The following is a 24,866-nucleotide window of genomic DNA, read 5'->3' as shown; positions in this document are numbered from 1 at the left end:
GTAGGCTACTGAACATAAGCCAAACTCAAGCAGCTGCAGTGGGAGGTGCAGGAAGAGCAATAACAGAAGGCACAGTGGCCATACTCAAAAAATGACACCACGCGCAATTAGTTATTCATGCAGCCCTGCACTGAAAAACAGACGGGTAAGTGTTTCTGACTTGGCACAAAGATAACGTGTGGACAGCGACGTTTCTATGACGGCTCATACGTGAAGGTCACCGGATGACGCTAGTCTTTAAACACGAAAGTGGTTTCCAACAAAGGCCTACGTAGTGAAAAGACCATCATTTAAATTGCACCGTAGTCAAAAGCTGCAAAAAGCAGCTTCAATAGAAGACATTTCACTTAACCCCTAGCTAAAATCACTTTCCCATAACCTTGGCGTAACAAGGACGGCCAGCCAACACAAAGCAGTTTCTTTGCAAATCCCTCCATGCTTGTGTCCGTCCTATTTATGAGAACAAGAAACATCAGAGCAGCCAACGTAGCGCAATGGCAGGGAAGGGGAAATGACCCAGGAACGGCACAATGAGGCTACAGGACAGTCAGCGCCTAGGAGCTATGAATAACTGTTGAGTCAACCTTCTGCAGAAAAAAGTTTCAGTGTGCAGCTTTTACTGAGCTGTACAGCAGATCACCAAGAAAAACAAGGCTACTGTCGATGCGTGTTCTTCACGCTGCATCACAGCACGACGGAATATCGGAATCAACGCAAACATTAGAGTCTGCAGGAGTGCAAAGAGGAGAAGGAGACGCGCCGATGGCCAAGATCACCTGCAAGTATTTATAGAAGTAGACCAGGACAGGGCCTCCACGTGGGACGCTGGCTACAACAGAGCCAGAAGAAAGACAGGAGGAGGAAGCAATGCAGAATACAGGGAGAAGCAAAGAGATGAGGGGAGACAGAATGAGGTGTGTGTGTGTGCACTGGTGAAAAAAAATGGTGTGTGAAGTAATTGCAGAGAGAGAGATTTAAGTTTCTGCTTGGCTTGACTGGAGCCACGATAAGGCCGGGAACGGCGCTTTTCTCTGGCATAATCCACAGAAAAGACTGCTCAAGGATGTAATACACAATGGACTTTAATTGTATAGCGCATACAGTGAAATGTCTTTGTGGGTTTTACAGGCTCACAGGAGCAACAATTCCAAAGTCAAGCTCTTTAAGACGACACAAACTTAAAGAATTATGAGGCAAATCATTTAATAATGCTAAATAAGCAGCTGAACGCAGCCCCCCCCGCAGCATTTAGACCGAGGCAGGGAGTCACTTAGCACGGCCAATTTTATCCTGCACCACCATGCATAACTCACACCTGACACCCAGATAAGCATCTGGGTCAAACTACAGGGAATCCATCTTATCTGATCCCAGAGACAAACAAGACGTGCGCTGACCAACGCTGACGTCACGTCACACACACAGGATCCCGTGCCCGGGGCGCAGGGCCGGCGTCCGTCCTCCGCGTCTCACCGCTATTATACTTCATGTGTAAAACATGAGCGTGTCTGTCAGCGCCTTGGCGGCGCCGTGCGAGAGGGGCAGGAGACGCGATGCTGCGATAAGCCGAGCGGCGCATGAGCTACTACCTGCCCCCCCGCGCCGCCACGCGCCGCCACGCGCCCACCTGGCCGCCGTCCAGAGGCGACTCCACTCGTCCGTCTCCGCCGGTCCCGCTTCCTCGCACAATCGCTCACGCCGCCGCCAGCAAAGCGGCGCCCGACAAGTATCAATACACAGACGAGCCTGTCAGCTCGGGACACGCCAGCGTCACTATCGTCACGCCTTCCCTTTAGCGCGGTTTCCTGCATATCTGTTAAGTGAGGACTGATCATTCTAGCAGACCACACCCTTGGTTACTTGGTGGATTCATATGCATCCGTTTACAGCAGGACGTTTCGCTCCCAATACATTTTTCATACTTCATAATTGAATGTGTTCTCAGTTGACCAAACATATTACGAGAACAGGATTGAGTCAAGCTCTCCGCCTCCATCAGCCGGGCCAGGATAATAAGCTTCTTCCAGTAGAAATACATGGGAATAAAAAAAAAGTGGTCTGGAGGGACAAATGCCGCAATGTGCGACTGCTGCGCATTAGTGTCACCACTGCAGTTCCCACCGAAATACATCAGGTTGCAAATTCCCATACTAATAGTGTGCATATTGATCGCTCGACTCCTATCTTCCCAGAAGCTTTACGCTCTGGCGTGTCTGCAGCTGTAGATGGATGGCTGCCGGGCGGATCCAGCCCAGTATAAACGCGATTACCACCCATGTTAGACAATAAACACGATCCAGTTTCACTTCAGCTCTGAAGCTCGCTCGTTATTTCGTTCACCAACCACCACAAGTTCTCATAACGTCTCCTTGGTTCCTGCTGACATACTGCGAGAAGACAGTTTTGTAATATTTGTTCTTTCTAAATAAAGTTGGTAATTTGCAGAATAACGCACACAAGTGGTTGAAGCCAAATAATGAGCGGTACGCTGCTGAGTAAAATCACACTTCTCCAGCAGGTCCCAATACCCTAAATCCCATCTGCTACCACCTTGACAGCAGCATAATCTAAAATCATTTCTCTCAGAGCAGACTCTCTAAGCTAACGAACACTGGCGTGTGGCTGCAGCACACTGGGTCGTGTTGGTTGACTGGGTTGCCTGTAGGCTGATGCAGCTCACGCTCTATGTTTAGATCCACGATTACAGCTTATTGTGCCGTACATGTAACACCTATAAAAGGTGTTATTAGCCAAAGTTATTATTTCTTGCTCAGCAGCAACTTGGTAATGTGGCGGGCCTTAAAGTGGGCCTCAAGGCCTCCAAGCATCCTGCCCCCCAGCGCTGTAATAAATGTGCGAGACACACACGAGGACGCAGCACAGCAACATTTTATTTCTGGCCTTTATTTGATAGACTTGCTTCAATGCCTAACGTTTTTTAGGTTGCGCGATTAAACACATTCATCTCCCGCAATCACACACGGCGACCGTGCACGCGCTGGTTTCAGGAACGTGACGAGACTGCAGCGGCTAATGCGTCCTGCTGACACCGTGAATCTTTGTGTCCGGGTGATGGGCATTTCATCTTTCTGACAGACTGCTGCTGCTCAACAGACCTTTCTTAGTTACTTTCCAAGTACACTTCACCTGCAGTGGCCTCCATCTGAAACTCCATGAAAGCTATTGAAGCCAGTAAACTTTTACAGCCTTTCCACTGCTTGGTCTCCCTTAGCTTCAACAGGCTTTTGTACCCACGTACCGTACTTCAATTGTACTTTTCTCGTCTTCTCTATACCACATCCCCCTTCTTTTTTTATCTCTCCTCGGTCCTCTCTGCCTCCACACCTCTTTCGCCTCCTCTTCTTTTCATCCCCCTCCCAAATCCCTTTCCTGTGTGGTACCGCTCTTTTCTTCCAAACAGGACGACTCCTTTGCCCCTTATCAAACTTGCATATGGACGTGACACTGCACGGGACAGCAGCTGCAGACAAGAAAGGAAAGGTGATGTGGGAGGGGAAAAGGAACTTCCCTTTAACTCCTGAAGCACACCTCCGGCCCTTTTGAAGCACGGGTTTCACTTGGTCTCTCTAGTTTTCCTCAACCTACTTTTCTCTAAGCGCTGTCTTTATCCATCAAGGAGAACTCTGGGAGGAAGAGGACACCATGTGCGAGGACGGATACTGAGGTTTTGGGGTGCTTAACTGTAGAAACAAGTCATTCCAACCAAAGGGGTTTAGTGTTAAGTCACATTAAGCAACAGCCAAGCAGGCTGGGACTCCAGCTTCAAGAGGCCCGCGCTGTGTTTTGGTATTATAATTTTAACTTGCAGTGTTACATCACTTATTGCCACAGGGCAATTTCATCTGCAGCACTATTGTAAACTGTTTGTTCTTCAACATCCTCCCACAACACTGGTAAAGAATGAAAATGCGATGATGAATACAGTACAAAGAAAACACTTCTAATGAAACAGATGACTAAGGCAGGACAGGAGCACCATTCGAATAAACGCCACATTTATCTGAATATAGTGAATATTTACTAAAGAGGAACTTCAGATTTCAAAGCAGTTCTAACCTCTTAACCTTTAATGGAAAATGAATGGAGTTATTATAAGAAATGGTGATAATTTGCTCTATAAAAGCATTAAGAGCTTATTCATAAAGCCCTGTGAATAAGACGGTGCAGTTGGATGAATAAACAAAGTTACCTTTGACTGCGATGAAACAGTAGGAGATGGTGCATGGAGATGAGAGGGAGACTGAGAATACGAGGCTGCTTATTACAAAGCAGCTATGAGACAGGAAAAAACAAGACAGGAACAAAGAAAGGAAAGCAAAACACATACAAGGGCAGAAAAACCATGACCACATGAAACATTTTGACTCTTCTATCTAATCTATGAGAAGTGAACGCATCACAGATAAAAACGCTTGAGAATGAGGTGACAGTAAAAAGCATCCGCACACTAGAGAGCTCTCCAGGCAATACAGTGGGGCATAATTGCAAGGGAAGATGAAAATACACAAAATAGGAAAAGGAGCCATTTGTATCAATCAATGGTGATTCAGCCTAATGTGTATATTAAAGACCATACATGTTGACTCACTTCCAGCAGATGAAGCTTTTATTCTGGGGACAGAGTGAATTGAATGTGCACAGACATGCACTCTAATGTGCCTCTCACAATTTTGCCAATAACCAGATTGAATAAAATCCTCCCGCAAGTAAACATGACCTCACACACACTTGACAGCTCTGAAAGCAAGCGTTTACACCATGACGTCTTATTATCACACTTCAGTTCTGAAAAGCTTGCAATGGTCCTATTGCAGCATTTGGTTTATGGCGGGGGTCATGGCGGTGCATCTTGTAGACGGCAGTGGACAAAAAAAACAATTAAAGGCAGAATTATAACACAGTGTTTGTTCTACTACAAGAAAAGGAGGAGCTCTGTGTGGGTGCTAGTAAGAGAAATGGAGATCGAGACTGAAATAACAAGAGTGTCATCCATTGTTCTGAGCATCCCCATGATTCGAGAGGAGGCTGTAAATCACTGCTGGCTGCCAAAGATAGTGTGTCAGTGTTTTTATTACTAATGCAAACTGCCAAAATGGTCAAAGAGGTGAAATACATGCGAGGACCTGCTGTCTCACAGTCTTTATTTCACCCCCATAAGCGTCTTTAAGTGCGTTTTCCACATTCTGGAACAAGTGGCAAACACTGGCCAATGTTGCTCACTGCAGTGATTTATGTTTAAACAGCGTCAGAAGTGAGTCGGTTAAAAGACCGAATGAACTGACCTACTAATGAGGTAAGAGAAAGCTCTACCCACCGGCAAGGAGGAACGTGATGAGGCAGGTTTCTTTAGGCATGTACAGCTTGAGGCGGGAGCCGCTGAAGACGTATTCCACCACCGCCTCCGACCGGCCGGCCCTCTGCAGGAAGGGCAGAAACTGCTTGGCCTTCTGCGTCTCCTAATGGACAGAGACAGAGACGAGTTCACCTCCTAACGCAGTGTCAATGTCTTATTTACCGTCAACATTTACAGCGTAACTGATAAAGGTGAATTCCATTAGAGCTGAAAAATCCAAAGACAAACTTGATAGTACCAAGATGAATCACCAGCAACAATATATAGGCGGCGAAACAGTCTGAACAGACCTGCTGACGACAGAATCTGTGGGCTTTTTCAAGACATCGTTAAATTCTAGTCTGCCTTAATGAAGTCTGCGTCGCTTCTAAGCGACACGTCTGGAACTGCATGCAATCAAAAATAATTCTCTCCATCTCTGCCTCCATATCCGTCTGCAAGGGTGACTCATGAGCTTATTGGTGCGCCCAGGCCAAAATTACAAGCGGAGCTAAATCATGTGTATTCAAGCAAGGCTGGTACTGCAGTGGCTGGGAAAGATTCATGAACGATAAAAAAATTATTTAATATGCGCCTACTCTAGGCATGAGCATGTAGGCACAACAGACCAGTGAATCATGCAGCAGCTTAGAGAGATCGTATGCGTGTTTGTGGCACTGTGGACATGCGAGTAGGAGCAGAGGCTCAGAGGGAAGGACGGCATTTAAACAAGGAGAGTCAGAACAAACAAATGGGTTCCCCGTGTTCTGCTGGACACGGATGCGAGTCCAGAACTGCTCTAATGCTTTGAACAGAAACCACGGGTGACATGTCATCGGTGGGACAGCGTGAGTTAAGTCCATGCCTTAACCATGAGATGCACCACCTGAACTCCACCCACCTAAGTCCAAAATAGCCCCTTGAGTGGGAGACAACAGAACCAAACACTTGTTCACACAAACACTTTTACAGCACCTGCAGTGTGTGGGCTGTCTAGCCTAACTGGGTTCAGAAAAAAAAAAGGGGGGGGAGACATGAGAGGACCTCATTATGCAACCTTTAGAGGTTTAAGGTGAGTCAAGTGCTTTATCCACTCTCTTCCCACCACCTCTGTTCTGATCTCCTACACTATACGTTACAAACCCATCTCTGCTCTATTTGAGACTGCAGCCCACTCTGTACATAATCCCTTTCAGTAAACCAATACCACCAAGATAAAAGATGCTGACGTATAGAAGTGTGTATTGGGATGTGCCTATGCACGTGTACAGCTGTGTGTGCATCAGAAAGAGGGAGAGGGGAGGAGGCAATGTTGCTATTTCGGTCCTTTTATTAGAATGCTCATTACATTAGCCCAGCCAAACAACTGGTGCATGCACGTGCACACACGCCCATTGGCGCTGACTGGCAGCGGTCCCGCACTGGGACGCAAATCTTTGGCCTTTCGGAAAAACACTGAGAAAGTTAATAGACGGGAGAGGCTGCAGCTGCATGTAATGGCAGCGATCTGAATCACCGACGGCGCAGCACTAATAACGGAGGGTGTAAAAGGCGCTGGTCAGACACAAACACACAACACAGCTGGGTTACTTGGACACTTTTTAATTAGGGAGCATTGTGGAATCTCCAACTGGACGTGGGGTGTGGCATATATTGCCCTTTCGCTGTTAATAAAGTAAATTAATTATTGAGCACCTGCCCCTTTAACTGCTCCCATGTTATTACTGCGCACACAATGTGGTCAATTCAGCCGGTTAACTTGGGTGGAGGTTTATAAGCAGCCAATGCCCTAAAACCCCTGATAAAACAGCACAGGGCTGCTCAGTCAGCACAACAATTCCCTGTCATAATTATTTTTACAGGCTCCAGTAATTTAGCTGTCCTGCTGACACAATAAGACACAGGGAAGTTACAATGATGACAATGGGCAACAGCATAACATCGGAGGGCAGTTATGCAAAGCAACGTCGAACTTATTAGCCAGACTCTAAAGTCCTGTTGGTGTTAAACAGCTTTAATAACTTAGCTGAAAGCCGCCTTTAAAATGGAAGTCGAGGACACTTTAGAAAGCAACTTGCACAGTTGTGCATAACGACAGGCCCAAAATAAAAAAATAAAAAGACAGAGTGCCTGATTAATTTAACCAAATGTGTCTCAAGGGACTGCACACACAAGTGCTTCAGGAGAGCTTGAGTGAGACTGACAACGAGGTGCTAATGTTTCTGAAGTTCAGTTTTGAGTCCTTCAAAGTGGACCATCTAGTGGCTCATGGTAATGTGGAAGTGATGGCTAGTGAACAAGTACAGAAAATACATAGAGGTGCTTGAATTATTCTGAATAGAAATGTTAAAGCTGGTGTAACATGTTCTGGTTCAGTAGAATAATAGAGGACATTATTCAGATGTGCAAAGGTCGATTTTGCTCTGTAACCACTGACTTATCTGTAATTGTTGCTGTATGCGTTCACCTCAAACCAAAAGACAGAGGTAATAAAGACATAGGCTGATGAACATGCTAATATTATTTAAAAGACGGTAAAATAAAAAAGGGCTAATGTGCTGAATGTGTTGTTTGACCTGACATCTGATGTCACCCAGGTACTGAGGTGTGAATTATCCACCACCTGAATAGCTGACCCCAATTTCCTGTTTCGGGCAGGAGTAGAATAACACAATGGTAAAATAAAGCCAGTAGCAAGGGCAGTTCCCACCGTGGAACAATTCACATCACAGTGCCAGGATTAAGTCCTCGTCATGCCACCGGGACCCATTCTAGTTGATCACACTTTCCACTGCCCTGTTCTGCACTTCATGAGAGCTCAACATACTCAGACACTCAGCTGCAGCACAGCAACGTGCATTAAAGTCATTTTGGGGGAATAAAAATGAAAGAAAAAGTTAACAGCAGTTTTGGAAATAACTACAGCAACAAACAAATGCTCAACTTTCATAAAGCTGATTTAAAAATGGAAGACAAGACATCGCAGTGAAACAATTTAAAAATCTGCTTCCTGGGTTGCACAAACAAAAACACATGCTTAAAAAGAATGTGCGCCAATCACCCATTACTCATTACTGAGAGGTTTTATGGGTTTTCTGCACTAATGTTCATTTGGTGAGCACTCCCAATCAGGCTTCATTAGCCAAATGATGCCTCTATCAAGCCCCTGGGCACACGTAAACAAGCTAGGACCAAGCACCCCCGATGGTTTTATTAATGGCGTTGATTATTTTTAGAGGCTGCTTAGTTTTTTTACGATGAGGAAACAGGCATTAAACATCAGGAAAGACACAGTACTCTATATTGTCTTGTCGTTGGGTCAGCAGTAAGAAAGGTTAAAATACATTAGTCACAGTTGTCATATTACACAGAAGGGTACCTACCCCAGAAATATCAGCAACTCTGTGGATGGGGAACTCTTTCTTGCTGTGCAGCCCCTTTCCATTCTTGATGGCCCTACAATCAGACAAACCACAAGCATGCAATTCACCTGCGTGGCCAAACTAAACCAAGGCTCTGTCTGGAAGTGTAACATTCTGGATAGGAAAATGGGAAATAAGTACTTGCTGCAGATACACAGATATAAATATGTAAAACAAAGTATCTGGTTATAAGTACAGTTAAACTGGCATTAAAATGACATATAAAACTAGAAAATTTGTATAAGACTTAAAAGGTTTGATGATGGTGGAACCTGCTTTAAAAACCTTTCAGGCTCAAATGTGATGGATATGACCACTGTGGTCAGTATGAATTGAAATGACCGACAGCATGCAGGCAACTGCCTTTAAAAGACATGTACCTTTATTAAAACATGTCTACATGTTCATTTAATAGCTGGAAGGAGGTTCCTTGAAAGCTGCGGGCCGGTGGCCTCGTGCAGTGGGAACTAAAAATAAAGCCAAGGCTATGAACAGAAACCTCTCATCAACTCTAATAAGACCCCACCAGGGAAGGAGAAAGCGTGAGCAAGGAGGAGAGAGGGGGGAAGAGCGCGAGAAAAATAGAAGAAGAGAAGACCCAGAAGTGCAAGGCCAAAGAAGGACACAAGTGAAACAGCTACGCAGAAGAAATAAGGACAAAGTGTGCTGAGGAAGAAGCAGGAGGGGAGAGCCAGAAGGGAAGATGGACAGGGAGGACTGCATGAGAGAACGGGGAGACAAAGAATTAGGCCCATTAAAAGGGCTGTGGCTGCATCTGCTTCACCTATAGCCAGCAGATCTTAATCTACGGCGGAGTAATAAAGCTTGTACTAAATCTCTCCACTGCACTTTCATATAATTATATTCATAGGGCCTGTGTAAAGAGAGCTTTTGATTTAGAGTCCAGCTCCTCAGAAGGTGCATGTGTCCAATCATGGATGCTTAAAAAAATAAAAAATGGACGAATTTATGGATTAGTAGATATTTGAGAGTGATGACATGTTTCCAGGAAAATATAGCAAAGGCTGTAATAGACTGACTAATCATAGAGGAGCTGCTTATATAAATTGTGAAATTTTAAGTGAGTTACCACAATGGCTGTAAAAGCAAGGTCATTTTCAGTTCTCCTCCAGTTCCCAAGAATGATATTTGTCAAGGATTTACACAAGGTGTGAATGGTAGAAAAATGTGCGAGAGGTGTACACACGTTATTTTAATCACACAATGCCGTGCCTTGGCCAACAACGAGCGTACCCCTGATAAGCCCATTGTGTTGCGTGTGCAGCTTAATGTAAGCAGGCGATGAAAGGGAGCGAGGGTGCGGCGTGTGCGGGCTGCTCACCGTGCCTCTGCGGCCAGCAGCTCGTCGTAGTGGGAGGAGCGCTGGTCGTCATCCTGCCTGTATCTGATGACCGTGGCCAGGCCTTTGCTGACCAGTGCCTCTGCGATGTTACTGGAAGTCAAAGCAAAGGGGGGGGGGGGGTTAATAGAAACAAGAGTCTGTGGCCTCACGCTGAATTCCAAGTCAAAGATTGACAAAAAGGCATGAGAAAGCCCAAAGGTCGCTTAAATGTTGGCACTGCACACTTGACTAAGCACTTCATTGCTGTGTCACAGATGTAGAGACGAGACGATGAAGGGCACAGAGGGGAGAGTACTTTTGGACTTAAAGCAGCACTTAGTGACTCGCCTTTGGACATCGCTGTTCTAGTTAAACTGTGGGGGACAGCGTTTCTTGTGAAATAACTTTCTGTTGAGCGTGTTTGTCTGTCCTTGTGTGACTAACAATTTTATTACATCTCTCATGACGCCAATGAAATGTTTTCAAGTCCACGTCAACAGCGGGAAAGCAAAAACAAAAGCACAATTAGGTTCTCTTTGGATTCCTTTTAAATTATTTAAGCCTATTTCGTCCAAATTTCACTCCATCGCTCCACACCAGGGGTACGACAGCAGCCAAACAAATAAGACAATCACCAGATTTCTAACAATAAAAAGAAAAAACTACAATTAAACTGTTGCTAAACAACTATTTTCTTTAGACAATGACTGCGGCTTGTGGTGGAAATTTTCCATAAAGAAGCAGATGAGAGAGAGAGTTGTCCTTTTGTGCGATTTATTGAAATATTAAAGAAAATAAAAATAATGGGGTAAGCAAATAAAAAGCATGGATGTTGATCGTGCACATCAACAAACCAAAAACCAGCTGGGGAGATCAGTGCACACACCACGAAGGTGTGATGCAAAGAGCCCACGATCCTCACGTTGCTTCTGCCTTTTAACCCCTTTCTCTGTCCAACTAGGGTGGAATGTCTTTCTAACCCAATCAAATGACATGCACCATCTCCTCCCTGTCGCAGTGTGTGAAGATATTTACATTCTCACACCTGCATTGCTGACGTCCAACTATCTGTGAGAAAGGAGCACCAAGTCTCAACAGACAGAGACACAACTCCCCGACCTTGGGTTTGGGAGCTAGAGTTGAGAGTCTATCTGGCAGAGACAACCATTGAACAATCTAGGTCAAATGTCAAATGCATACAGTAAGACAAAACATAAGATATTAATTGCAGGACATAAGTCATAAATCATATAATAACTGCATAGAAATAAGGAAGACACAATTTTTCCCATAACAGGCTCAATAACTATGCATGGTTTCATAAGTGAAGTAGGTGCCCATAAGAGTCCAGTCAGGTTCCTACAACACAGCAAGAAGACAAGGTCATACATGGTCAAAACCTTCCAGCCTACTGTCGGCATTCAGTGGGGGTGATGCCAACAGTCACGGGGCCAAGGTTTGACCTTTGCAACAAAAACACAGATTCAAAACCATAACTAGACATCCGTGTTTCCATGCGACTGAGCTCTGAGTGTGGGATGGTGCAGGGGCTGAGTGCAACTTTTTAACTGTTTGAGTGAGAACTAGCGCTACATCATTTGGCATTAAAGTTCTCTTAAATCCAATTTTAATTAAAGCGTGAACCTCTGAGTGGTAATTCCCCATTTATATATGCATATAATACGTGTTTCAAACTAAAATCTAGAAGGTAATTGCTTGCACAGAGGCAACCTTCCTCATGAAAATTAAAACACAAAGAAGCACGGCCGGGTTACTTTGTGACTCATGGTGGGATTACAGGTTCTGAGCATTTACAAATGATTACTCTGTGCCATCTTACATCAGATTAACTTAGAATTTATAGCTTTCACACAGACAGCAAATGTAATAAAAAAGAAATGCATTAGTGGAGGCTCTTACACTGACAAATTAGATACTGTATGATCTATCAGTAAGGGCTGCCAATTCATAACCAACTCCTACTTGAAGCTTAATGGTAATGTCTGCTGCAAATAGAGAAATAAAAGCCTCATTCATGCAGTCAGCTCGTCTTTATTGACAAAATACATCAACAACAAAAGAATAAACCATGAGAGTGGAAGACACAAAAACGGGGTCTTTAATGAGACCCATTACTTACATGCCACCAATAGTGACTGTGGCACAGGTGCGTTCTGGGAAAGCAGGGGTGCCTTCCCCGGGGCCAGTAGCTGCTCTTACGTAGTCCACTGTCACATTGACCTGAGAGACACACAAGCAAGAGAAGGTCAATCAACATGGCAAGACAGCAGAGATACTGACAGCGAGAGCAGTTACGGTAACACTTAGGGTTCTGGCTTGTGTGCGTCTTTGCGTTCGTCCTAGTTCTCAAGGTCACCCCCAGTCAGTGTGAATCACATCAGGCAGCGATGTAGATCTCCCCAGAGGAGGAGTGTGAACACACTGAGTGTTTGGGAAAATACACACAAGTGCGCGCACACACAGGAAAGCGTAACAGAACTGAAATGACCCTACACTGTGTTTCCCTGGGGAGCGATTCCAGTCCCCCCCACCCTGAAGACACACTTCTGTCACTCTGCTCTGTGTGTGTGTGTGTGTGTGTGTGTGTGTGTGTGTGTGTGTGTGTGTGTGTGTGTGTGTGTGTGTGTGTGTGTGTCTCCAAAGGCATGCGACAGAGTGGGTCTGTACCACGGGCAGGACACAGGCAGACAGCGCCAACAGCAGGGGTGCAGTCGTACCGGTACACACAATTGGCAGATTAAGCACTACGTGTCAACCATGTCAGACAAGCATGATAGAGGGGGGAAACTGCAGGACTCTGGATCCACATCAGAGCACAGACACAAGTCCAGCAGAGACCGCGCAGACAGGCCTATTACAGGGACATGAAAGAGACACCGACCAGGACACAGAATAATGTCAACTTGTCATTAAACGGACAGGATGACGACATGGCGGCGTTAGTGGGGAAAGAAGCGCTGCTGCCGAGGCTGGATGGATGGATGGATGGCTGGATGGCTGGATGGATGGCTGGATGGATGGACGGATGTGCTGCAGAGGACTGTTCAGCAGAAGCTGCGCATTTTAAAAGCTGATGGAAAATAACGACACGCCAGTGAACGGATCGTCGATTTCAGAGGACATGCTGTACTTGGAGACCCCAAAAAAAGTCATTTCACAAATACCAAATAGTTTGTAGGGCTTGGAATTTTATAGAAGAAGGTGTTTGTGATGAGATATTTACTCAAAAATGCCACATACAAAATAAATGTCAGTTTAAATTAAAGGTAGCATGAAGACACAGAAAAAACCAAGCCACATAGTTCAAAAATAACCATCATATTATCAGCAACAATTATGTAATGTCCCCAATTCCATTAATTTTGTTACCATGCAAATAACCAATTCCTATTGTCACGAAGGAAATTATTTTAGGCCGACTCCCTCATCAAAGCTCTTCATCTCCTCGTAATGCAAAGCCAGCTGAGCTTCATGTCTATTCAGCCTCATTGAAAAGTGAAAGCATTTAAATGAGGGGTAAAAAACTGTGTTGCACTTGGTTACATTTGTGTATAATAGCCTTGTGTGGTCATGCATGGGTAATTGGAAGATGGGGGACAAAACAAAGCAATGAAAAAATAATGAGAGTTAGCTAGAGTGGACAAAATAGGATAATAGAAGATGAAAATAAACAAGAAAATGGGGACACAAACACACAACAAACATCTGAAACGCATTTAGACACAGTGAAACTATAAAGCGGTAGTTCTCCATTAGGTGAGGTGTTGACAGATTCTAAACTTTGACCAAGCAATGTTAGATTAGAGGAGTCCCAGGCCCATTCTCCTCGGGCCATCTAACAGATCTCCTGATAAGACACAGCCATCTATAAGAATCCCCCAGAGGGGAGTCTCGCACACAGGGGGAGCGGCAGTGGATAGATTAGAATGTGGGGGAGTGACAGGGACAAGGACAGCGAAGAGGTGTGGGGCCAAGCGTGTATTGTCAGCGACGCCGCAGACGGTGGTTCACTCTGCTGAGGGAATCATGTGTGTTACATGTTTGCATGTGTAATGAGTTTGTGTTGGCGGAGAATAAATAGTTGATGGGATATGTTGTAGTGCTTTTGCATGTACACGAGGGGATCAACAAAACAGGAGTGTTTATGTTTACATACGACACAGAAGATGATGTAGGTATAAGTCTGAAGACCAAGGAGGTGCCAAAGTTACAATTACACTTAAAACGTCGCTTTCTAAGGCTGCTTTCCAAATTATGTTTGATTTGAGCTGGTCTTAATTGGCGAGGCATTCACAAACAGCTTATGTTGATCTCGGATGGAGGGTTCCACCACGGCTGCATTGACTAATCAAGTGTAGGAGCAGTCAGGTTTGCTCAGACTGAAATAAGCACCTGTCACCTGCACCTTTTCATCTAAAACTGCTCATTTTGGCTGCACTATTATAACATCTGCCACCAAATGAGTGGGGAAAATAGCCATATTGCAGAGCACTTTGTGAAACAGTGAGGGTCCTTGGTGGAAAGGTGTATGATCACAGCCGAACTGAGCACTGAGCCACCGGAAGAGAGAATGTTAAACATGCAGACATTCACACACAGGTGTTGCAGTAGACTGAGCATTGTCACCAATTGTAAGCTCAATTTTGGATTAAACAAAACATCCCTGAATTCCTTTTAAGTCCTGGGAAGGGAAATTAGCACAAATGAGAAAGCAAAGTAGGAGGCGAAAGCAAGACCGCGCACAAACAAGTACGTGTATGCGTCTAACAGAGGTACTTAAGTTTGAGCGGGCTGTAATCACAGCTGGCCATCTTTAATGAAGAGAGCTGTGCTGAAAGAAAAACAAACCTCGGGCTAAAAAGGCAAAAATGTAAAAGGAGAGGGGAGCGAGGGAGGATGAGGGAGCCCCATCTGGATCTTCAACCGTGGGACCTGGTGACGCATCTGCTAAACGCGCACACCTCGAGCCCCCCTCCCCAAAGTCTCGCTCCCACAAATACGCGCCACATCAAATTCCCCTCCTCATCGTATGAACAGTCTCACGTGCACGCCAATATGGGGGGGGGGGGGACTCTGGCGCTAACACTACTACACATGCAGCTGCATAACAGGAGCCACTTTGAGCACGAAGGATTATCCGAATGTGCTCAAGCCTGATAAGTGGCTTAATGCAACATTTCCATTGAACTCTTTTTCTGCTGAGGCTGAGACCCAGGCGCACAAGAAGCGCTACTTATAAAGTTAGCCAAATCACGCTTTTTTGGGATTATGTCACCATGCAAGTGCTGCCATTTCAATGGGGGTGGGGATATATATGAGAGGGACTGACAGACAGAACGGAGAGAAAGGAAAATGCCGGGGTGCATCTTTAGCCTACCTTAAATGCATAGTTCACGAGAAGTTTTACGGCATTAAGTACAATTAGCTATTCAGCAACAGAGATCGCCTGAACACCACAATGCACCCCCATAAATGCTGGTTTATTACACCAGATAATTCAGTTTTAGGCTCTTTAATGTCTCTAATGTGAACTGGACAAGGGTCTACTGCCTGATGGAGTAGACGCTGTAATGCAATGTAAAACCTGTGGCTGTGGAGTCCTCCTTGATGAACCAGAACAGGCACGGCACTAGTTATTTTCTGCCTCTGACAGCTTTCAAATATAGAAGCTGTTCGGCTCCTGAAAGTAAAAAAAAAGCTCTCCTTTCAAAAAGGATATTAGATATGCTATAAAGGAATCTACAGCACTGTATTCTCCTTACAGAGCGGAGGAATTGGGGTTTAATGGGGCAAAAGCATTTAATGCAGCTTTATTCTCCTAATGCAGAACAGTAGCATGCAGGCTTTGAGCTGCGACTCGGCACACTGAGACTCCAAGTTAATGCTTAGTCACGTCCTGGAAGTTGAGTCAAGGAAAATCTGCTCTATTCTCGATTCATGAACTGTACTGAACTCCGGGGTTTAAAAGGGACTGTTGTCAACAGAAACGCCTGTGGGTCAGTCCGTTAACTCAACCATGCGACTGGACAGGACGATTAGCTCCGGTCCAGTTCAAGCTAGATGATGCGAAGGTACTTCTTTCGTGGTCCAACAAATCTCAAGTCACTCCTCAATAGTGATTTGAGTATTATGCTTCTTTGAGGACAGACCCACATCAGATTGACCATTTATCCTTATATCCTTTGGCCCAAGCCCCAATTCGGAGGTAAAATATTTGTCAAGATGTTGGCAGATGAAAAGTGGAGCTCACTATAGAATTTCTGGGAAAGCAGTGGTCTTACAGTCTTCTACTAATGCTTGCTGCTCCAAATCTGTCTCCATAGAGCTTAGTGTTCACAGACAGGATGACAATAAGTGGGTCGACTAAACTCTTCCCCTTGTACAAGTGCAACATGCATCTGTACACTTGTGCATCTACCTGTATCCAACTTAAGAAGTAGGCCAGTGAAGCACAGATTAACATTAAAGCCTTAAGGGCCAAGTATTGTACTTAGAAACAAACCTTTCCTCCCCTGGTGAGCCTGTAATCGTTTGATCCAAACTAATTCTTCTCGTTGGTTAGTTGAAAAGTAGCGTCTGACTTGTAACTTCAAAAAAAGTGCATTTCTTTCAGGACTCCGCAATTATTCTAGCAAAAATAACACATGGTGACAGGGGGTTTAATTCAAAGCTTTAGCCTTGTGTCTTAGCAACAATAAAACATGGGGAGGGAAGCAACGCTCCAGAGCTTTTCCCTTATTGATTTTTACAGGCTGAGGAGGGAGGGGGTCCGTTCTGCTGGCAAATGGGCGAGAGATCTCCACTTAAATCTAACTCACTTCAAAGCGCCTATGAGCACACCCTTGGGAGACCTGACTTCAACACTAATCAAAGGTGGAGGTATACAGTGCAGTGAGCTGTACATGTATATACATCCAGGTGATGATGGAGAAGGACTGTGTAAGGCCACATTTAAGTAAAGACTAGGAAATAAAAGGTTGTACTTGTGTGCAGGTTTGTTTGCATGTTACAATGAACAGGCTGCCAGGGTTACATTAAAATTCACACTACATTACACATGGACGCCAGCACCTCCAACTGCAGCCTTCATCATGGAATGCACTGCCACATGTAATTGGATCACCCAGGGTGCATTTTAATGCAGGTGGAACACAGGGCCATGGAAGCGTGCAAACTCTTATCACACTTAGCATAATAACTCTTTTTGACACCTACACAATCACGAATACTTTCCCAAACAATAACTGTTACAAACAGCAATTTGACTGAGGCTAAAAAGGCATGGAAACATTTTAACTGACTTTTGAAACACTCTAGAGTCTACAGCATCAATAGTATGGAACCACACCAAGTTAAATTAGCAGGTTGAGCTGAAGTTAATATTCCATTAAAGAAGAAAACCAGCAATGTCGGAAATCTGTAAATCTGCTTGGAACAGAAGCACATGCTGAGACGTTGAAGACATGCTGAGAGTCTTAGCTTCAGACATGAATTTATGACCAGGGAATGATTATGCAAGTCTTGCAGGAAAGCTTTGTGTCTTGTCCAGTGTGGTTCCCAGTGTAACACAACGCCTGCGTGCTGGAGTTTAGTGTTTCTCAGAGAAAGCCGGGGCTGTGGACAAATCTGCTGGACGTGCTTTTTGTCCTTGTCCCATTACTGCCACCACAGGCTGCAAAATTGCCTCTGTATAGTAAATGACAACACTGTAGGCATTGTGCTTCCATTTGAATCAAATGTCTAAATCTGTCCAGCCAAAGAAAAGTTGTAAATGTACCAAAGCCCACTCGCCCCTAGTAATTATACCAAACTATTTTGAATAAGCTTTCAATCTTTTGAAAGTCAACACAAAAAGGCACATGTTTACTCAGTGGTGTGTATCTCGAGTGCTCTCCAGCTCTGTGCTCATTTCTCCTGCGTAAGATGTGTGTAAATCATAGCAGTCCCCACAGGTGTACAGACCCAGTCGATCAATAGACACAAGAGAGGGAAATCAACACTGCTTGTTTAATGGGTGCGTCCGGGCCAATACCAAGCCCCAGGGCATCTACTGAGAGCACTTGGTATTCACACTGAGAAACAGTTATCTAGCTTAGGGCTTCACAAATGTGTGTTTGGCCAGCGGTGAGGGGTAAAAGGGCGTTGGAGTGTATGCACTGCCGCTGGGGAAAACCTTATTTAGAGCTACTGTTTAACGCGTTACAAGCCGATTAGGGGCAATCACGTTAATTCACAGAGCGAGAGACTAGGAGCTCTCCAAGTCCGTCACTGCTTCTTACCTTTTTACCAATGAGCTTCTTCCTCAGGAACTCACGGGCCTCAAACATGTAGGGGATGTCATAGAGCGGACGGAAACGCTTGTCTTTGTCCTTGTTCTTCTCCTGGATGAAGATGAAGGGGTAAGAGAAGTGGGGGGAAGGGTCAGGTGGAGGAAATGGGGGGGGGGGGAGGGAGAGAGAGAGAGAGAAAGTTATTCACACTGTTCAAGGCTGTACAGTTTAACAAAAACCTTTCCCCTCATAGCTACAGGTGGGCTTCAGTCCTACAGGGAGGATCTGGGTTCTGGACTTGAGTGTGGCCGCATGCAAACGTATCTTTCTTAATGTCAATACTGTCATATTTACTAAAGACCCAGATGAAAATGGCAGATGCAGATGCATAAAAGTGAGCTGACACCATGTGCACAAGCATATGTAGCCATGTCCTGCGCACACACACACACAAACACACACACAAAAACTTCCCCTTAATATACTCACCCACTCTGACAGGAGCAGGCCACAAATAGAACCTATTTGCATTTTCAAAGAAGGCTCAGATTTTGTGTTGCTCCCAGTTTGAAGAGACAAACTCACACACACACAAACACACACACGAACACAAACACACACACGCAGTGACAGGTGCTGTTTTTGTAGGGGCGGAATAAAAAAAATATTATACAGCCAATCACAGTGACGCAGTGGGTAAATAAGCGACAGGCAGAATGATGCTATGAATTACAATACCAGTGTGCTCGCCACCAATGCCCCTCCCACATTCCTCTATGAACGCAATCATTTCTGTCATACAAACAATGTTGGATTAATTCCTCATTTCCTCTGTTCCTCGATGGTTTGCATTCATTTTTAATGTGGCTCCAGTTGTTCGGGTGTGCCAGGTGTGGTGCTCAGCTGGGTCGATGGATGTGGAGCAAATGGTTTGGAATTGTCGGGCATGTACTTACAGCTTTACAATCTGATGGGGTATCAGAAAAGTCCAACACAGAATGGTTCAGTCATTTTTTCCTTCCAAAACACTGTTTATATTTTGAACGCCTCAGCATGGCAGCACAGAAGACCCAGTGTGCTGGCCCTGGGTAAGAAGCACTGAAAATTGCCAGATGCAGCAGCCAATACAGTTCTTTTAACCCTGGCAGGATGGTAATAACCTCAGAGTTAAATAGCCTTCCATCTTTTTCTTACGCCCTCACCCTTTTCCCACTCCAATTTTACTAGACTCGGGCAGTTTAGCTGGGAACCTCTTAGGCAAGTTAATCTCACACATGGCCAGTGGAAGTCCTGCAACAACCAACGTCCTCTGTTTTGCTGTCAGCTGGGGCTCGCTGTCAGGGTCTTTCATCCCTACCGAGTCAGTAGCAGTGGGATGATGGGGCCTTTTAGGAGCAGTGCCAGCCAGCAAACCTCCATCTTGTGCTTGAGCTGTTGGCTAAGCTGTGCATCGCTGGTGATGAGGAGAATTTATCGAGCTGCGACTGGCTGGGTGAAACCGACGTTTACAGCTTGTGTTTTAGCATTTAGCAGCCAGGCGGTGTGTTCATACCCTGGGGGATTTTCATAAGGATAGGTAGGTTAGGAGCTTGTTCAAAGAGTCCAGTACAACTCTGACAAACAAGTAAAAACAATGAAATCTTCAAAAGGGAGGAGTAAAAGAATACACCTAAGGGAGGGGGAAATACAAAAAATCCTCTCTGCTAATAAGCCATTTCACAAAGGAGAGGCCGCCATGTCACTGAGGGCAAAGAGTGTAAATGTCAGCACTCTGTACCAATTAGGCACAAAGAGTGGAGGAGCAGACAAGAGGGACAAAAGGTAAAACTCTTTCATCTTTTACAACATCTGTGGGGAATGAAGTAAGACAGAGTGGGAGACAGCAAGTCAGAAAACAAGAAACGAACCCATACATGTCGGGTTACATGTTCAGCCAGTGTCCACCTCCAAGGTGACCCGCTGGACAAGTTCCCCTCGCCGTAGGTGAAACTACTTTGTCACAACTGCGGCGACCAGCTAAAAGGTGAGGCCGGGGCTACGTTTAAACCAAAGAGTGTATTTAAAGGGCAGCTAACAAGAGCCTCTGCGCCGCCAGGAATCAATGATGCCAATTGATTCCAACGGCTACCCAGCATTTTACAGAGGGCCCGGTCCACTTTTTGTTTCTACTACAAAGGAATCCGAGACGGCTGCAGTGCTAATGAACCGAGGCTTAGGCGGCCCTTCACGTCTAAGAGCAATTCAAACCGTCCTGCCAATCAAACAAAACAGACGCGAGGCTGTTCCACCTTAATGAGCGCATGAAAAAGGAGAGCGTGTTTATTATTTGACTGCGGAGCCAATTTCAATTTCCGTCTCGAGGCGCAGATAAGCTGACAACATTAGTATTATTGAATTACTTCAACAGGACACACCGTCTGCACGTCATCCTTTAAACTGTTATTATGCAGTTGCAGGAAGGTTACAGAAAGAGGAGAGAGTCACCACCATGTCTCAACCATGACCTAATAACAGTTTGCTTTCGCTGTCCTCGGGCAGAGTTCTGTTCTATTTGGGGTAAATTCCCTTCCTTCCAAATTACCAGCCACAGCTCAGGAATCATCTTTGACTATGGCAGCGGCATGACGCTCGCTGGATCGTACAGTGTCGCGGGGCTGCAGGGGCTGCAAATGTGCGGATGCCGCGGCTGGAAGCATTTGCAGCTTCGGGAACGTCAAGGGTAAAAATCATGACTCAGGAGCACGTCATGCGGTCTTACGTCGGGCTGTGGTCCTCGGGGACTTTACATTTAAGCAGTTGAGTAGAGTTTGCAATTTTTGTGCAACCTATAGTATCTGCAGAGAAACACTGCAATGTTTTTGATTAACCAGTGCACTGGGAGCCTTAGACAAACAGTCAACATTTACTATTGTACGTCTTATGAGCATTACTCAATTGTGCATTCATAAACATTAAATAGCTGCTTAGGGTTGGGATGAGCGGAGGGAGACAGTACAAGGGGGAAACACTTCCTGAAGCAGGAGCATGAAGGATATTAACGTTTATAGTACGACAATTCAGAATTAAATTACAATTACATCGCTATTTCCCACACAGCGGAATACAAAAGCTCCCTTCTAAAGCGACTTGAATTGATCCTGTAATAGACAGAAATTACCTGTAGCGCCATGAGCAAGTGAACTGCTTACAGACTGATGACAATATACAGTCAAAATATGGAACATACTGCATCTATTAAAAACATTGAATTCAAAATTCTGCTCAAAAGCAACAAATGAATTGTATGTGTGCTTTATACTGATAATTTCAGTAGTAACAGTATCCTCTGTCTGTATAACTTCCTCCTACACCAACACAAACAAGCCAAGTTCAACAGTGATTGCCAAATAGTGAAATACAGCCAAAAAATACAGGGAGGGACCCTGGCCATCAGTCCGACTCCATCCAGCCAATAGCGCACAGACAAATCATGAGGTGGGCAACCCTCCTCCCAACCTAAGGTCAAAGCACGCCATGCTTGGCAGTGGGCACGCTGACGGCACACACATGGCCAGACATAAGAGCTGGAGGATGGGGACAGAAGTGAGGAGGGGGTGGTGAGTGGAGAGCAATAGCTCCAAGAAGCACAGTGAAGGCAAATGGGTCCGTCTGCTTATTAACGTCCTCGGGTTTACTAGCAAGTGTAAAGATCAGTTTACTGTGCATCAGGATTTCTGTCTTATCACTGATATTTCTACCTAACTTATGCTGCATCATACAATAACTATGCCCAAAACTACTAAAATAATGTTACGTTGCCATTTGTGAGTTGCTTCGTCGCTCTCCTCATCTTCCCCATCTGTTCGTCTTTTGGTCCCACACGTTATTGTTTTTGTTTAGTATGTGTCAGTTGTCTGTCTGACAGGATGAGGATGGTGTCAGCATCTTTTTTTCCTTCTTGTATTGGTGCCTTTTTAATATGGCTACACTTGATAATTAGCTGACTTGCTGTAACAGAATTACCAGCATGTCAGGACCTTGACATCTTGACTTCTGTTCTAGATGTGAAACAGAATTCATTATCATGTACAGACAGTAACACCACAGCCATCCATCTGTACTGCTTTTGTTCAAATTGTGAAATGACAGCAGCTGTGCAGTTACAGAATCATGCAGTCATTTGTTTAGTACGTCTCAAACCTTAAAATTCACAAACACAAATGTGGTAAATGTTTTCCCCAAGACCTGTGCAAAAAAATTCCTTACTTACAGAAATGCTAATCAACGTGCAGTGTTGCAGTATAAAAGTAAACCAAATAACGTGAAAGTAAAAAAATAAGTGGGGATGAGTTGCAGAAATACATACACCGGTGGTTTATGGGAGGAAGCAAGAGACAGGACAGAGGAAGATGTATTGTGAGACTAAATCATCCACAAAGTCAACACACTCACGCACACACACTCACACACGACTGTAGGCAGGTTAAATGAGTGGGCAGGGCTGCAGGAAGCACTGAGCTGACCTCCCTGTGTGCTCCATCAGCATTGTCCTTAGTGTAAAGTATGGCTGTGGTCATGTGGTTTAAGTGAAGCTGTGTGACAAGCAGGAGCTGGAGACTCAATGCATCCACATCAAAGTAAATACAGATCTCAACATCTCGCCCCATTCGAGTTTATGCTAGGCCTAAGAGACCAAAATGGGGGCTAAACAGGAAATAAAATGCTGACACCATCCCATAGGCTCAAAATAACTCCTATCTGAAGATACGCCAGAATAAGCGGAAAAGGAAGGAGAGCAAGGTCCACCAATCTGTCAGTCTTACAACAATAAGTGTAGTCACGAGAGGGGACCGGGGTGTGGTGTTAGCGGGCTTAGAGGAACCAGAGGAGGAGAGGGGCTTGGCAGGAACTGTCACAGTTCATCAGTGCACTGGTACATCGCATCTGGCCTCGGTACCCCCCCGAACAGCACACACAGACAGGCACGCCCACACACAAACACAAACGCACGGTCAAACACGGGTAGACACATCCAGGGAGACCGAGATAATAATGACAACTGGCACAGGAAAATCCCAGCAGACCTCTAGAAACTACAACACACATCTGCACATTTGTCACAATACTACATTTCTGACCCTTTTAGAGGCTCGCAGGAAAGCCATCATGTGCATATGAAGCCTGTCTTTCTCTTCTGTATATTTACATATATTCCGAAGCTGACACCAGTGTACAAGAGGTTTTTGGAGATACGATAATGTGGTTTAAGGTAGCTCACTCATGTCAGAGGCAGTCAACGTGTTGTCAGTGTGTGTGGAGCACCGGCTGAGAGACGCCCGCTGTGACTTCTAACTGGTTTGACCTGCAGATTAAAGTCATCCCTGCTGCTTACAAGCTCACAGAGAAATGCTGTGTTCTCACTCCTACATGCATCGCAGCATGTGTAGCATACCTGTACACTAACATGCTTTGAATGAATTCTCTAGACATTAAACATCATGCAACAGTCTAAAATTGCATTTGGCTTTCCTGTCAGTTGCCTTTATTTTACCTTCCAGCCCAGAGCTCATCATAGCCTCAGTAAAGTATCACAACTCTGCATTGCTACCATAGCGACAACACTCCAATCTGAGCCAGCAGCGCTGCAGACAGGCAGGCAGCTCTTTAGCTCATAGACCAAAATAACTAGCTAACAAACAAAACCAGCAGCAGCACAAACCCTTATTAAAACACAAAAAGCAACAGTTTCTAAGTAACAACACCTCAAAAAAAGACCAATCTCTATCAGGCACAAAAAGAGTGGATACAGGAAGCAAGGACATGAAAATAATATAAGACAAACGCCAATAATAAATTCTGTCTGTCTAGCTCATGATGAATATTATAATTACAGAGCTTGGAAGATTTTACCCAGGGTAGTAAAGTTCACTCTACTAACCCAGTGAGCACGTACAATGACAGATTGAGACAAATATCAAGAAAACACAACCACACAAGTCCAATGCTGTGTCACATTTTTACAGAGCTCACATTTGGGCTCATTCTCTCCGGCTTCCTGTAACATACAATAGCGTAATGAAGCACGATATGCCTAATGTGGAGGCATCTGGTGCATGCAAAGACAGAGTGATGGAACGGAGAGGGGGTCTGAGTGAAAGAAATGGAAAAATAAGTAGGAAAGGGAAAATAAGTGGGAGAAAGGAAAGGCAAATGGAGATAGGGCGAGGGACAGAGCAGCATCAGAGAATGGGAAAGTAAGGTAGCAAAGAGACATGCCCAGAAAGGTAAGGACCAGCCATTAGTGTTGAGAGAGAAAGCTGTGCAATGTTCGCAACAAGAGAAAGGGCAAAAAGAAAAATGGAGAGATGTTGTTGCCCACAAGCTTGTGACAAAGGCTAAGGAGAATAAACACACAAAGTGCAACATCGCAGGCCAACAACCAATCCAGCGTGCACACCTGGAGGGAACGCTAGTGAGGA

At 44.9% G+C, this 24,866-nt stretch overlaps 1 protein-coding gene across 1 annotated transcript in view; it reads right to left on the bottom strand.

The window, feature by feature from the left end:
- Window positions 1-24,866, bottom strand: part of snd1 (staphylococcal nuclease and tudor domain containing 1) — a 119,797-nt gene that overhangs the window by 80,334 nt on the left and 14,597 nt on the right. Inside the window, exons 11-15 of the mRNA XM_029163567.3 lie at window positions 18,418-18,519; window positions 12,258-12,358; window positions 10,118-10,228; window positions 8,737-8,809; window positions 5,336-5,477 (exon numbers count right to left, since the gene is read on the bottom strand). Of these exons, the coding sequence (XP_029019400.1) occupies window positions 5,336-5,477; window positions 8,737-8,809; window positions 10,118-10,228; window positions 12,258-12,358; window positions 18,418-18,519 (529 nt within the window). The remainder of the gene's footprint in view (window positions 1-5,335; window positions 5,478-8,736; window positions 8,810-10,117; window positions 10,229-12,257; window positions 12,359-18,417; window positions 18,520-24,866) is intronic.

The sequence above is a fragment of the Betta splendens genome, chromosome 9 (genome assembly GCF_900634795.4).
Source record: "Betta splendens chromosome 9, fBetSpl5.4, whole genome shotgun sequence".
NCBI classification, from domain to species: domain Eukaryota; kingdom Metazoa; phylum Chordata; class Actinopteri; order Anabantiformes; family Osphronemidae; genus Betta; species Betta splendens.
The sequence above is the reverse complement of the archived record's forward strand: the minus strand, read 5'-3'. Positions and strand labels throughout refer to the sequence as shown.